The sequence below is a fragment of the Mastigoproctus giganteus genome, chromosome 9 (assembly GCF_048544385.1).
Source record: "Mastigoproctus giganteus isolate SK-2022 chromosome 9, ASM4854438v1, whole genome shotgun sequence".
NCBI classification, from domain to species: Eukaryota; Metazoa; Arthropoda; class Arachnida; order Uropygi; family Thelyphonidae; genus Mastigoproctus; species Mastigoproctus giganteus.
In genome coordinates, this window is record NC_143583.1 from 128,541,605 (window position 1) to 128,558,411 (window position 16,807).

General features: G+C 34.6%; 1 protein-coding gene across 1 annotated transcript in view; it reads left to right on the forward strand.

Moving 5' to 3' along the window:
- The window catches only part of LOC150080720 (phospholipid-transporting ATPase VA), a 380,422-nt gene that overhangs the window by 276,725 nt on the left and 86,890 nt on the right, over nt 1-16,807 (forward strand). The window contains exons 12-14 of the mRNA XM_090381627.1: nt 770-934; nt 8,287-8,372; nt 13,699-13,929. Of these exons, the coding sequence (XP_090237753.1) occupies nt 770-934; nt 8,287-8,372; nt 13,699-13,929 (482 nt within the window). The remainder of the gene's footprint in view (nt 1-769; nt 935-8,286; nt 8,373-13,698; nt 13,930-16,807) is intronic.

A 16,807-nucleotide genomic window follows, 5' to 3' on the forward strand; every position in this document is an offset into this window, starting at 1 on the left:
TAAGGAGGAACTGGACAGGCATTTGGAGGGAATGGTATGATTTTTTTTTTTTTTTTTTTTTTTTGGCTGATGCTGCATAAGCTCATACACTTGCTTTCTTGCATCACAGGCCACTACTACTACTAATTGTTAATTTGATTTCTTTCACGTTTTGACTTCCCCTATAGGCCTGATGATGGATTCAATTGAGCCTCACAATGTTGGCAAAGTATTAAGTGCAAATTAATACAATTCATCTCACTAACCGTTTAAAACTGTATCACGGTGTAACAGTGTTTTTAATTTCCTTTAAATCATATTTAATGGTAACGACATATTGTTCCCCCCCCCCTTCACACAAGTTTCCTGAAAGGATTTATAATGTTTATATTAAAAAGAATGTTTTGCCAATAATATGGATACTACATATTTAAAATATTTTTTTATTTTTTTTTTAATATAAATTTTGAGAAACCTGTTTTAACTTGCATGTTGTTCGTCATTAAATAGAAGAGTATTTAACCAGTGACAGATGGATATAAATGAATATTGATTAATATATAAATACTAATATTGTCCATACATCCAAGTTATTACTACGATAAAAATTCTGCATTGACAAGCAGAATATTGACACAAGATTTTCATTTATGGAAATCTCAACTAAACTTAGTTTAACATATATTTTAGTTTTTTTTTTTCTAGATTATATTAGAAATTATTTGATTAAATTGTTTTTTTGGTGATGTTTATTGTGCAGCACTTAGTCAGTTACCTTTAATATTTTTAGGTGAAGGAATTATGGAGTTTCCTGTACTTCACGTGCTTCCATTTGATCCAAATCGCAAAAGAATGTCTGTTATTTTGGAACATCCCTTCACAAAACAGAAAATAATTTACTGCAAAGGAGCAGACTCCAGCATCTTCACACATCTTGCTCCAGCTGACTCTGAAGGTGTGTCTTATTTTTTATCCTCAAATTTTATTATATCTTTTGGTGATTAAAAATGTTGATTAGGACTCTCCATATCCATAGAACTAGTCCATTAACCACTCATTGTAGTTTTATACTAAAGCCAAAAAAATGATAAGTATCACTATTTCTTCTTAATAGTGAATTGCTTTCTCAGAGAACAACAAAAACTAGATGAGCCTGCACTCGAAGTTATGGAACTTAATCTTACTAGTGATATTCTCTGTTAATCTGTTTACAGGTACAGCAGACTCTCAATTTACAGGGATCGGATTAATCGGGAAGCGGATTAACTGGGACACTTCAAGACTCCAAATAAAAAATAAAAAAAAAATCAACCAGAAATCATAAAATTCAAGTAATAACTAGAATAGGTATAAACAGATATTTTGCAAGTTGTAAATAAGCGACAAGAAGTGGCGTTATAAGTCATCATTGTGAGATTAATGTGCCTATTATCTTGAAACCCTCGCTGTCTTCACACCTGCCACTCAAAAAAAAAAAAAAAAAAAAAAAAAAACCCATAAATGTTTAGTTCGATTTTGTGCATTGCATCGATTGTTGTGTTCCATCGCACCGCAAAAAGACATTTTGTTTCATTATGTCAAGGATGTCGAAATTTTTTTAATAGTAAAGATATATATATATATATATATATATTTTTTTTTTTTTTTTTTTATTTAGAAATCGCAAGAATGATGGGTAAACGCAAAAGAGTTAGTTGCACTTTCAGTTAAAGACTTTAAATTATTCAAAAGTTTGAAAATGGTGCATCTGTTAAATCTCTAATGAACCATTATGATGTTAGTGACCAAACTATGCCACAAATTTAAAAAATAAAGGGAAGCCATTAGATTTAAAATCAACATCGCAAAAAATAAAGGGAAGCATCGTATTGGACACGAGTAGTACGTGGTAAATTTTTTTATCTATCGCCATATTTTTTACGTAGATTGCTGAACATTTTTCGATACAGTAAGTCCCCAACTTACGCAACTACGGATTTACATAAATTTGTTTTCACTCAATTTTTTTTTTTTTTTTTGTTTTTAGGATTGTAAAATTTAAAACAACAAAAAAAATATAATAATAATAAGCAATCAATAAAGATGATCACGGCACGCACAAATTGCACAAGTGAAATTGGAGTAACAAGCAAAAAAATAGGAAAAAAAGAGAAGATTCTTACAATTATTTATGGGTTTTTTTATGACTGAAGATTTCAGTGAGGGGACACACACTTCACCATAATAACGTAAAAACCCACAGAATTCCAGCTATTGGTATTATCGCAAATTCAATAAGATCGAGTTTACTACCCGTTTATAATAAGATTGTGCTAACAAAAGTGCCCAATAAAACAGAAAGTGCAAATTGTTTTTATTGACCTCCAGAAATGTGCTTTAGTAAAATGTGAGCTTGCATGGGGTGATAAATGGTGAGTTTTCGCCTTAACCCTGTAAAGTTCTTTACAGAAATTTTTCATTTTGACCGTTATGATGGTGCTGACTAAGAGAATAAGTGACAGTGGTACTAGTACATCTTCCAACAAAAGGAAAGCAATCAGTTTGGATCAGAAAATTAAACTAATAAGAATGTATGAAAATGGTCAAACATTAACAAGTATCGTGCTGAATTCAGATTTGTCAATAATAATACAGTAGCAATATGTTACTAGTCATTCCCGAGTTACGTAAACTCGAAGTAAGAAGGCTTGGAACGTATCTCTTGTGTATGTTGGGGACGTCTGTATTTTTGGATTAACTGGGAAATCGATTATTCAGGATTTGTTTTTTACCCTCCATCCCAGAAAATCGAGAGTCTGCTGTATTTGTAACTTTAGAAAATCTTTTAATGGATTTTTTGGTTATTTACAATAGATTTTCAATTACCAAAGTTGAAGGTAAGTGATAAAAACTTAAATTAAAACATTAAAAATAAGTTCTACAGAAACAAAAGGGTAAAAATATACAATTTATTGATACATTTGATAAACCTTCATTGATTCCTGTTCCAAGATATTCTCAATATGACTTATTGCATAGAAATTATTTTCTGTTGCAGTTAGAAGAATTTCATTAAATCTACAAAATCTTCTGAGCTTTCTTTTAGATTATTCATAATTGTAAATGTTGATTACAATTTCAGTATTGTAATTCAGCATCTTGCCAAATCATAATCATCAAATAAAATTAGTTCTTTTATGAACAAAACAGAAATGATAGCTTTCATAAATTGAACCTACTGATAACATGAAAGTAGCTTTGAAAATCAAAGGAGGAAGTATAGGAGATCACATTTTTTGACCTCAGTTGTTTAATTTTGGCTTACAAAAGTCAAAACTAAAGTTCTCTGAAATAGATGGTCCAGAAGTTGATAAAAATAAAATCAAGTGATACATAATAGCCATAAATTTGATAATAGGGAGCTATTAAGTGCTCGATAATTCCTATATTCTATTATATTACGAAACAACAGGGATTACCTTTATTTTAGATATAGCAAGCTTCTTTTCCATCCAACTCTCCTAGTAGCTTGAGCGCCCATTGTTGAGACCGTATGGTCTGAACACTACGTTTCTGACAGTGGGGAAGATGTCCCACATGTTTTGCAAAATTGATATCGCCCTCCACAAGAATTATTAGCGAGTTGGACCAGGAGAGTTGGATGGAAAAGAAGCTTGCTATATCTAAAATAAAGGTAATCCCTGTTGTTTCATAATATAATAGCCTTAAAAAAGGATAGGTTACTCTCCTCATCTACATCAATGGGAGAGATAAAAACAGACATAATTTATGTCTTTAACTGTAAAATCAGACAGATAACCCTTACAGATTTAAACTAAAACAATTACATGCATGATGGAGATATTAATTGTTACCATCCATTGCTGTAATGGTTATGGAATATTTTCCTGAGCTATACAAAACAACTGTTAATAAAATATCTCATTATTGGTGAGAATAGAAGTATAAGTAGGTTGTCTTGCACATGTCAAAGATGTTGGCATCTTATTGGCTGCTGTACTGGTGCTCTTCTAACTAATCATATCAGTGCCAAACTTAGTATTAATAGTGACAAACAATGCAAGAAAGCAAGCTTATACAGCATCAGGAAAAAAAAATCCCATTTCAACTATACATCCCCCTCCCCTCAATAGGTCTAGTTCTTCCTTGAATTTATTCAAACTATCTATTTCCACAACATTGGATGATAGCTTATTCCAGCAATCAACCATCCTTTGACTGAAAGGAAACTTCTGCACATATGTTCTGCAACAGTTGTTCTTTCTCCAATTTGAATTTATGCCCCCTCAGAGCAAGAATCCCATCAGCATTGAGTTTACTCAAGCTGTTCAAAGCATTAAACACCTTCAGGTGCATATTCTCCATATGTGGCAATTTGGAGAACCAAAGCCTTTCTTGGTAAGAGCACCCCATTGTTTCCCTTGGCAATCTCATTGCCGTTCTCTGTACCTATTCCAGCAGCTCTACATTCTGTCCAAAATGAAGCAGTATGTAGAGTTGCTGAAATGCTCTGTATGCAGTGCTCAAGATGTGTCCTGACAATTGCCTTATACAATGAGTTAATCACATCTTTATGCTTGCCAGCAAAATTCCTGTATATCATTGACAAAACCCCATGAGCTGTCCTGGCAACCTGTCTTGCACTGCTCAGAGAACTTCATATCAGAGTGCACAGTCACCCCTCAGTTTTTTTCATTTTTCACTACACTCAGTGTAGTGAAACACACAGTTGATATGTTACTTTGGGATTACTGCTAACCATATGCATTACCTTGCATTTGTCAATGTTAAGCTTCAATTGTCAATGTTAAGCTTCAATTGCCATTTTTCAGTCCATCTGCCTAACTTTTCTAGGTCTTGTTGCAGCAGCATATCTTCATCACTGTTATTAACCAACCAACATGGCAACCTTTTGTTTCATCTGCAAACTTCATTAAACCTGATATATCCTCATCAGTATCATTAATAAATACAGAAAATAACAACGGGCCAGCACTGAACCCTGTGGGACTTCACTATTAACATTAACCCATGAAAAGCAGTGTCATTGATAATTTGTCTGTCTAGATAGCCCTACAGCACATATCTAATCAGTGATTCCATTATTTTCCCTGGAATAGAAATTAAGCTAACAGATCTGTCATTACTCATGTCACCCTTTGTAAATTGGGGATACATTTGCCCATCTCCAGTCCACGAGGACCTCCCCTGAATCCAGAGATGCTCTCATAGTTATGGCTAACAGTTTGCTTACCTCCTTTGCAGCCTTCCTCAGTATGGTGCCTTTCTTATGTTTAACTTCAATTTCTCTTATGCTTTCCTTTCAGTTATTACAAAATCATTTAACTCCATGTAGAGTTTGATAAACTTCTGGCATATCCTTCCCTAAAGAACTCCTCATGTGTGAATGTAGATGCAAAATACCTAATCAGCCTATCAGCAACCTGAGCTGGTTCATCAACAGTTAAGCCTTCTACTGTTAATATAAGTAAAGAAGTCTTTGCTGCTTTTCTTGGCATTCATTGACAGAGACTTCTTGTAATCTGTCTTGGCTTGCCTAACTTCCTTTTTTGATTTGATTACAGACTAGTTTATATCTACCATTGGTTTCTGATATTCTTCTAGATTTCTCCATTACTTTAGAAAGAGCAGAAGTAAGCACAATGGAACAATAATTGGATGGGAGGGATTTGTCACCCTTTCTAGGGACTGGCTGGATATGAGCAAATTTCCAGTGGCATAGCTTTGGCAGTAGACCAGACCAGAATTCTCCACTACCGTTCAGAAAAGAAGCAAGTTTTCTACTCTTAGCTTGTTCAAAATCTGGTTTGTACTGATTAATAACTGCTTTACAATTGTTGAATGGCTTTAGTGTAAGCAGAAAATGAAGCTGGAGATTTGGATACAAGCCAATTGCAATATGTAACATTCTTGTCTTGAATAGCCTTAGCACATTTATTGGAAAATCAAGTTTTAGATAAAGGACAAGATTTTAAAATGGAGTGTGGAATAAATTTCATCTTTACAAAAATAATTTTACTGACACAGTTTGAGCAGACATTGACATCAGATTTATAAGAGTAATCCAACCAATGAAAGGAAGAATAGAAATCTTGAAAAACATCCCACTTTTTTTTATTCTTATAATGTCAAACATGAGATATGAGGTGCCTAGAGGACTTCTCATCTCGACTGTGTACTTGGAAGGGTTTTTCATGAGAGAAAGATCTAGGTAAATAAACAATCTGAGTGTGTTCATTAGTAATTGCCAAGGCTTCAGCACCTTGACCAGCTAGATCCATGTGAATTAAAAAATGGAAGCCAGCTGGAGTTGTTAACATTAAAATTGCCAAGGAAAATTATCTCACTGTTAGGAAAGTTGAACTGGAGAAAGTCAAATTTCAAAGAAAGGAAGTCAGAGTTACAAGTGGTTAGTGGAGTTGGGAGAATGATAGAGGCAACAGATGAATTTAACAAAATGGGGTAGACAGATTTTAAACCAGAGAAGATCAAAAAGAGGAGATTCCAAATTACTAAGTTTCTGATTGGGCATATCAGAGTGGACATATGCGCAAGTACCACATTTGAAGTGAAAGGAATCATACAGTGAATTAATAATTAGGACAACTGAGATGAGCAGTAGTTGAATCAACCAATAATTTGGATTTCTATCATAAAAAAGTAAATGGGGCTTGGTAGACTGTAAGTGGAATTGGACATCATTGAGATTGCAACTGAGACCATGTATATATGTGAAATGAATGGAGGAAGTATTTTGGAGGTTTAGATCTTTTCACAGATAAGTTTATTCTATTAGCTGGCCTATTCATGATGTATTTAGTAGTGAAAAACAAAACCAAAAAAGGTGGGGAAGACATGTAAGAAGTAAGTAATGAAATTTCTGGATATGGCATATATATGGCAAGAATTATTTCCAAATAATGTAGTGGAATACTGTAATTCTCTGTAATTACAGTACAGTATTTTTTCATTCTGACAGAAAATATAGGATGTCAACACTCAGAAATTATATTGATTTCTCCAGATCTAGACTTCCCACTGATTATTTCAGCAATTCTGCCAGTTTTAACTTAAGAGCTTGTTTGATTGAATGAGCTTTCTCTCTGTGTCTCCAGAGACATTTTTCTAACAACTTGCATATAAAATGTGTATATGTATTGATAATGTTATTTTGGACATTTTTAAATGATATATTGCATAACTGAAAAATTGTTACATTATGAACACCCTTCTAGCAAAGTTGCTGTCCAGGAGTGAAAATCCTGTACTAAACTGATAAATAAATAAATAAATAAATATATCCAGCTCCTTGACATAACATGGCCTTGATAATGTCCGCCTTCCACATATACACTACTCGGACTCCCTCTAGTTACTATCTGGCAGAGTAGAGGGAGTGAAATTATACATAGCCGATCCAGGTGACTCCTGTTGAGTTACCAATAGGTTAGGTTCAGTCCAGTCTAGATGTTACCTACCTCCCCTAAACGTTTGTACCAGTATTTTTGAGACACCCTGTATATGTGTCCGGTAAGCTATTCCACGCATCGAACACAATTTGGTCTTGCATTTTCAACTCATCTATCGCGGTTCATTTATGTAGAATTTCAAGGGCAGCCTTTTGCCTCTCCAAATCCTCAATTTCAGTTTTAAGGCATTTTAGTCTTGCACTCCACGTGCCCTTGATTTTTGAGTCCTCTAACTCCATTTCAAATTGTGCTTCATGTGAGCTAAAAGTTAAAGAGCTGCAGTTACATGTTCAAAGAGCCGCAGGTTGCTGACCCCTCTTGTAGAGTGTAACCTTGAACTTCCATGTTTATATTTCAGTTGTGTGTTGAATGATTGCTGTGCAGTCAAAATATAAATGTGAAATGTGGGCAGCACCTGCGAGGTCCTGTATCCCTAAGAAGCATAATTGGTGTACAGGACCTGTCGGGTTATTTCATGTTATTATTCTGAAAAACATAAAAATATTATTTCAATCAAAAACACTTTGAGCAAAATTAGATCTGTATTTGGAAGGGAGAGAAAGTTTCCCCCCTCCTTAATCTTGAACCAAAAATTGCTGTGTAAAACTTTTTCATGCAAGGCAACTGACAGGTTCAGTGCACTTAGCACCAGCTTAATGATATTAAGCTGACAATACTTTAATAATTCTTATCATAGTGGACTTCTTGTTATAAAACTTTCATAATAGACTTCACTGCATATATAAAAAATATTAAGTGCATATAAGATATATTGTAATGTGCATAATTCTTTTTTTTTTTCCCTCCTCTTGTTCAGAGATGCGTCACATCATATCAAAAACACAACAACAAATCAATAACTATAGCAGAAGAGGACTGAGAGTTTTGTGTATGGCTAAAAAGGTAATTATCCACAAAATGGCTTAATTTTGGCATCTCTTAGTTTAAATATGTAGATTGGAGAGAGCAAGAATGAATGAATGAATGAATGCCATTAATCAGCATAAGAATAGAAAATTAATAATATGCTTAGAAATTTTGAAAGAAAGTTATCATATGAAGCATTTATTTATGGGAAGGACATTTGTATTTTATGTGCTATGACCAGCTTTTTTTTTGTATGTTATGCCTAATTTTATTAGACATAATATACTTTTTTTCTAAATGGCCATTTAACAGTATTGTGGATTTCCTATTCTGATACTCGGTAAAAATTAGACATTCACTGAATTTCAAATAATATATAAATACAGGTTTTGTTTTTCATATTGAATTGCCATCTGTGTACTTGTAGAAAATTTGATTTTTTAAAATCAAATTTTGACAAAATCACACTAAAAGTTATTTATAACCAACCAACCCTTTTTTATTAACTGTTTCACACTTTAAATTCTTACAATTGTTCTGTAGAATTTAGTGTGCTGGAAAATCTCTATTCACAGATATTTTCCTTATAAGATGCTTCTAAGATATTAGCATTAGTAGAGGCATATGGTGCAAGAAAGCAAGCTTATATAGCAGCAGCCAAAAAAAAAAAAAAACAACTTCCCATTTCACCCATCCATTTGCTCCAAAAGTTTATTCACTTCTTTGAAGTTATTTAAGCTATCAACTTCCACAATGACAGATGGAAGCTTGTTCTAGCAATCAACTACCTGCTGGCTAAAGGCAAATTTTTGCACATCTATTTTACAACTATTTTTCCTCAATTTCAGTTTATGCCTCCTCAGGTTTGTAATCTGAGCAAGAGGAAGAATCCCATCAGCATTGGGCCTGCTCAATCCATTCAAGGTAGTGCAAGTAAATGTTCTCAAATGTTATATTTGATCAGAAAATATAATGTATATTTTGTAATAGTCAGTCCATAATTCTGAATTATTTTATTTATTTATTTTTTTGTATATACATACATACAAGAAGTGGACAATATAATGGAAACACAAAGTATTAGTTTTTTTAATGACTGTATAATGTATTTATGAATGTGTAGTGACGATTTTTTTTGTTTCTTGCAGGCAGTACTCTGAAGGAAAGACAGTAAAAACTGATGTTTATTTAGAGGTGATATCAAAATGTACATGAAGAAAATGACCAACCTATCTGAATTCCAAAAAGGTCAATTTTTGGTGCTTGTTTAGCAGCGATGTCAGCAACTGAAACTGCTGATTTGTTTGATTTATCCAGAGCAATTGTCTCAAAAGTGACATTTGCATTTACCAATGATGGAAAAATAAAATCTGATAAGAAGAATTGTGGCAGAAAATCGAAGCTGACTGAAAGAGACTGCTGAAAGCTGAAATGGATTGCAGCCTGAAACCATAAAACTACTGCCTCAAAAATAACCACAAAACGATTTGATAAGAACTTCATAAATCCGAAATTTACTGCAGAGTTGCTATTACCAACCACTTATTACTGACAGTAATGCCAGAAAGATAATGTAATGGTGTAAGGAGTACAAAAACTGGACACTTGATGATTGGAATCATATATCATATTTCAAACAAATCATCATTCACACTTTTTCCAGCATCAGGGAGTTAACATTTGGCAAATGCCAAAGGAGTGCATTATCCTGACTGTCAAATGTGTAGGAAAATCAACAATGGTTTGGGCAGCAATATCTTGGTATTCTTTAGGTCCTATCATCACCCTCAATGGGCAAATTACTGCCACTGATTACCTTGATATTTTGAGTGACCGGGTTCATCCCATTGTGCAAACATTGTTTCTCTCAAATGATGCTATGTTTCAAGATGGTAATGTTGCAATACACACAGCCAGATGTGTTCAGTCTTGGTTTGAGGAGCATGAAACTGAGGCTAAGCATGTTCCATTGCCTGTAAAATCACCAGACTTAAACATTATTGAGCCAGTGTGGGCATATCTAGAGAGGACAGCAAGAAGCAGATTTCCTTCATCTTCATCACTCAAGAAGCTTGAAATCTTCCTCCATGAAGAATGGTCCAATATTCCTCCTAAGACAATTCAAGATTTATTTGAATCTATTCCACGTAGAATATATGCTGTTTAAAAAGCAAAGGGTGACCCAATACCATATTAGTGCATACCTATAACTCTTATTGCAATTGTTTCCATTATTTTGTTCAACCCTGTACACACATATAGTATTTCTCAGCTTATGTGATCTTTGACTTCATTTTTTTGATTTTAATTTATTTTATCTTTGAGATGTAGGAAATGATTGAAGTTTTTTGTAATAAACTGAAAGGACAGAATTCATGGCATACCTGGTTCCTGGGAAATGTGACACTGTCACCCCTCTTGCTAGTGGACGAACCCACAGCTTGGCAGGTATGTAGGTACTGCACTGTACTGCATTCTTGTAGACAGTAATTCGATTTCAGTATGGATAAACATCGTGAGTTAGCCTACTTTGAAAGAGGGATTGATAGTTGGTGCCGGACGCATGGGTCACTCTATCATGGAGGTGGTACAGAAATTGCACTATCCCCATTTGACATTATCAAGAGTGTATCGGGAATACACCATTTTTGGAATAACATCTCATCTTGGATAGTGCTGTAGGGGGAGAAAGGTGGTGGATGAACGTGGCCGTTGACATATGTCTTTCATTTTTTTTCAGCCAACCGGAGAGCGACAGTGACACAAATAACCGTCGGCTTCAATGAAGGAGGTGCCAGAAACGTCTTCATCAAGACCATCAGGCAATCGTTCGCCACAATAGGTTATGGGAGCTGCTGCCTCACCAGAGTCCCATTGCTAACACAAAAAAATCTCAACTGGGTGAAAGAACATCGGCACTGGACCTTGGATGATTGGAAATGGGTCTCCTGGTCTGATGAGTCCTGTTTCCAGTTATTTTGAGTGGACGGGAGGGTGCATATCTGGTAGAAACCACATTAAGCTATGCACCCATCTTGTCAACATGGAACTGTTCAGGCAGGTGGATGGTCGGTAATGGTCTCGAACGTGTTCAACTGGCACACGTTGGGACCTCTGGTACGTCTAGATGCATCTCTGAATGGGCCAGGTTAGGTGCCTACCCTTGTAGACCATACATCCCTTCATGGCCATCATGCACCCATAGGGCAAGGGACTCTTCCAGTCAGACAAAGCAACTCCCCACAGAGCCATGGTGACTAGCATTAGTAGAGGCACATGATGTAAGAAAGCAAGTTTATACAGCATCAGCCCAAAAAAAAAGCCCTTTTCCATTTCACTGATCCATTCATTCCCAGATGTTTGTCTAGTTCTGCCTTGAATTTATTTAAGCTATCAACTTCCATAATAACAGATGGAAGTTTGTTCCAGCAATCAACCACCCACCCACCTGCTGGCTAAAGGAAAACTTCTGCACATCTGCTCTACAACTCTCTTTCCTCAGTTTGAATCTATGCCCCCTCAGATTTGTAATCTGAGCAAAAGGAAGAATCCCATCAGCATTGGGCCTGCTCAATATTTTCAGGGCCTTATACACTTTAATCAGATCGCCTCACAGGTGCCTAGTCTCCAGAAGCTGCAATTTGCAAAACATAAGCCTTTCTTCATAAGAGCACCCCTTTGTTCCCTTCACCAGTCTTGTTACCCTTCTCTGTACTCATTCTAGCAACTCTACATCCTTCCTAAAATGAGGCTTCCAGACCTGTATGCAGTACTCAAGGTGTGGCCTGACCATTGCCTTATGCAAGGGGATAATCACCTCCTTATCTCTGCTCGCAAAATTCCTGTATGACAAGACTCCATGGCCTACTTTGGCAGCCTGTCTGCTCTACTCAGAAAACTTCATATCTGACTGCATAATTACCCCCAGGTCTCTTTCATTGTCCACTACCCTGAGTGTAACACCACCCAGTTGGTACATTTCTCTGGGGTTACTGCTACCCATATGCAGTACTTTGCATTTGTCAAGTGGCGCCTCTGTAGCCAGGGGGGCAGGAGCGGCAGTGCGTAGCACATGCTTCTTGATTAGACCGGGGTTCGATCCCATCACCACCAAATACGAAGGATGCAGAAAGGTCAGGGAATGACCACCGCATATTCCCGCAGCAATATGGCCTTAGTTGCTAATGCTCCTAAAAACCAAATAACAAACCAAGATAACAAGCATTTGTCAATGTTAAATTTCAGTTGCCACTTCTCAGCCCATCTGTCCAACTTTTCCAGATCCTGTTGCAGCAGCATACTGTCATTACTGTTATTAACAACACTGCTAACCTTTGTATCATCTGCAAACTTTGACATTAAGCTTGATATACCTTTATCAATATCATTGATGAGTATACAAAACAACAATGGGACTAGAACATGGTTCCAAGAGCATTCTGCAGATTTTATCCGTATGGAATGGCCTCCCCGTTCACCACTCATGAACCCTGTGGAGCATCTTTGGGATGCTGTGGAAAGGTCTGTTAGAGCTTTGGATCCTCCACCCAGGAATGCGATGGAATTATGGACAGAGGTGCAGCATGCATGGATGGAAATACCTGTGGAATGCTTTTGTGGACTCAATGCTTTACTTTGTGACTGCCCTTATCCAGGCGAATGGTGGGCTTACACATTACTAGGTAGGTATCCCATGATTTCTGTCCACTCAGTGTATATATCATTGTAAAAGTCTTAACTTATTCTGGAAGCTGAAACTGTATGAAGAAATAATCATGTCTTTTCACTGAGTTTGCAGACATTGAATGATAATTAATAAAATAAGATCCAGAACTCATTCACCAGTTCTGGATATTACTATGTTTTTTTGAGGAAAATCAGTTAAGGATTTCTGTAGGTCATAGTCCTTCATATCTGTATGAACATTATTAATCGATACCCTTGTACTACAGTAAAAAAAAAACCCACTAACATTGTTTGTCATGAGGATCACTGTCTTTTCGTAGAAACATTTGTGCATTATTGAATCCACCTCATTGTACACAGCATGTTCCTTTAATTTGAGAATGATGAATATTTGATATTTTTCTAAATTAATCAAAAATATGCTATAGTATTTGATTTCTTGTCAGATTTGCCCTTAAATATGAAATTGAAATTTAAAAAGTGGTTCATAACCACGTTTATCTGAGTAATTTCATACTTGTTTAAAATCAAGCATAAAGTTTTGTAGTAGCAAAAGAAAAAATGTAGGAAATACTTTTTTTTATTAAAAATCACTTCTTTAGAATTTCAAATTCACTTCAGTGTTTTGATGAAAAGTATCCATTTTCATATTATTAATGAGCTTTTAATAATTCAGATAATTTCAGCTGAAGAATATGAGGAGTGGATTGTAAAACATAAAGAAGCTGAAATTGCTTTAGATGATAGGGAAAAGCTATTATACCAGTCTGCTTGTCGTGTAGAAAATAATTTGGAGCTGCTTGGAGCCACTGGTATAGAAGACAGACTGCAAGATGGTGTACCAGAAACAATAGCAGCTCTTAGAGCAGCTGGAATTGTTGTATGGGTGTTGACTGGAGATAAGCAGGTAAGATTTTATGAAGCTCTTTTTTTTTTTTTTTTTTTTTTTTTATGTACAAAAAGGTTGTGCTATATTTTTAGAAAAAAACACAGATTAATAGGAAAAATGCTTTGTATTAATATTTATGGTTATTTAATTAATAAGTGCCAAAAATTTCACCCACTTTACTGTTGAATTAACAGATTGATATTGCCTTGATTTGGTACTTGAAAAGTTTGTTGTATGCAAAGATAAACTTGAATGAATGGTAACCTGACATTACATTCTTTGTTGGATTAATTTTAATTCAAATTTCACAAATTTAAATAATTTGGAAACAAATAGCCATATGTTTTGGTAATCTTTCTCCAGACCTTTTTGCCAGCTAAAATAATCTAATTAAATTATGCTAATACTATAAAATAATAGGAATTTAACTAAACTGTCCAGTAAAAGCTTTGTTATCCTGTATTTATATAACTCGAAAGCTCTAACTGGCATATTCTACTGTAGGGGGAGGGATATTGATTACAGTAGTTTTCTTAGCAGTCCATATTAGAAAAAATGTAACTTAAGTGGTCCAGATTCTTCTTTGTCATAAAATAATAAAATTTCAAGTAAATACAAGATGGGCCATATGTCATTTTACAGAGAAATAATTTTCAAAGCTTAAATCTTGAAGTCAATTTCGTGCTCCTACATCTTTATTAATATTCTATTTGCTTTGTGTTATTTATGACATATAAATGAATTGCTCAAATTGCTTTTCATAATTTATTTCTCAATATAAATTGGCATATAGCCCACACTGTATTGTAATAACATATTTTTATTTCCTTTTTATTACAGAATGCAAAGAAAGGTGTATTCAATATAATGTACAATTAATTTTTTCTTTAAATGCCACATATAAAACAAATGTCGATCATAACTAAAATAATTATTTTCCATTTGGTGGCACCTGTTATATAAAAAGTTAACCACTGTGATTTGGTCATTCCATTTGGCTACTTTCATTTTACCTCTTGAAGTTTTAACTCATTGGAGTCAAAAAAATCCAATCTTATTTTTAATAATATAAGATTAAATTTAGCTTGCTTCTGTTGTTTTGTACATACTTTTTAATTGCTTGCACTGGTACACATCCAAAATTTTTTAGTATTTAGTTTTTAGTTGTTATTCATTGGTTTTTATTGTGTTAATGAGACACTTAAAAAACCAAATTCCCTGATCCCCATGTGTACCACATAACAATACCTGTGCAATACATAGCTCAGGATAATCACAGGTAGCCCAAGTATTGCATAGGCATTTGATTTTGGTTGAATGTGTATTGTATATACAGCTTACTTATATCTTCTATTTTAAACAAGCTCATTGCATTTCAGTAAATATTTGTTGACATACACATTTCTGTTTTGATTATTTGATCAATTTCATCAGTGAAAAATTCATTAAACAAACTGCCATGAGATAATCAGCTAACATACTTTAATTATAAAAAAAATAGACTTGTTTACATTCTTGGGGCGGGGGCATTTGCCTTACTTTAAATCATCCTACTGTTCTAAAATGTTTTTGTTCTGCTTTAAGTTGCTATTGTTAAGTAAGTCGTAATTAATTAAAATATTTCTTACGCATATATTTTTCTTCGCGTTCTTTACCATATAAAATTATAGATAGACTTGGTAAAACGTTTTAGATAAAAGACAAGATTACTCAAACAGATGTACTAGATCCTTTTATTTATTTCTCAGATCATGAATAATTGATAAAAGAAAAATTTTTATTAAAAAAAACAAACAAACAAAGCTTTAATATTTGGTTATGAAAAAATAATAATAGATGCACTAATTTATATGCCATGTGGCTAGAAAATTCCAGAAATGAGTTTATAATTTAGTTAAAATTGAACTTGGAAATTATTTGCTTTTGTTCCCTTCAAAGTAATTTCCTCTGCATAAAGCCATTCTCTTTTGCTGTGATTGGAAACATTTCTGGAACTCATTTACCAATATTAGTTTTACTTCCCTCTATGCACACTGCTCATTTTCTTTTCCAAAGACTGGAAATGTGTACCTTTCATTAAAGCTTTCATACATGGGGAACTGAAACAAGTTGGGGAGTAGGGAGTATGCTTCACCTGAAGGGATGTGTTTTCCATTAAAAATTACCTTACTGATAACAAGCTGGCATGTTGTCAGTAAGTCACTTTCTGATAGAAAAAGAGATCCCTCAGATGGAGCTTCTTCCCTGATCTGGCTCCAACTTTTTTTTTTAAGCACCAAAATGTCACTGAAAGAACACATTTTGTCTCTTAAGGAAGTTCAGCAACATACATAGAGGGTACATTAGAAGGCATTTTCCTTTGTCATTTTCTTTGAACTTCACTTTATTTTATTTTAATCATTCTCTTATAAAGTGAAGTTCAAAGAAAATGACAAAGGAAAATGCCTTCTAATGTACCCTCTATGTATGTTGCTGAACTTCCTTAAGAGACACAAAATGTGTTCTTTCAGTGACATTTTGGTGCTTAAAAAAAAAGTTGGAGCCAGATCAGGGAAGAAGCTCCATCTGAGGGATCTCTTTTTCTATCAGAAAATTACTTACTGACAACATGCCAGCTTGTTATCAGTAAGGTAATTTCTAATGGAAAACACATCCATTCAGGTGAAGCATACTCCCTACTCCCCAACTTGTTTCAGTTCCCCATGTATGAAAGCTTTAATGAAAGGTACACATTTCCAGTCTTTGGGAAAAAAAAAAAAGAGCAAGGGGATGAATCAGGTTGGTCCACTTGATATCAATGGTTTGACTGTAGATGATCATTCTCAGATAGCTGCCAAACTGAGTATTTTGCATCTACATTCACACATGAGGAGTTATTCAAGGAGGAGAGGGCCAG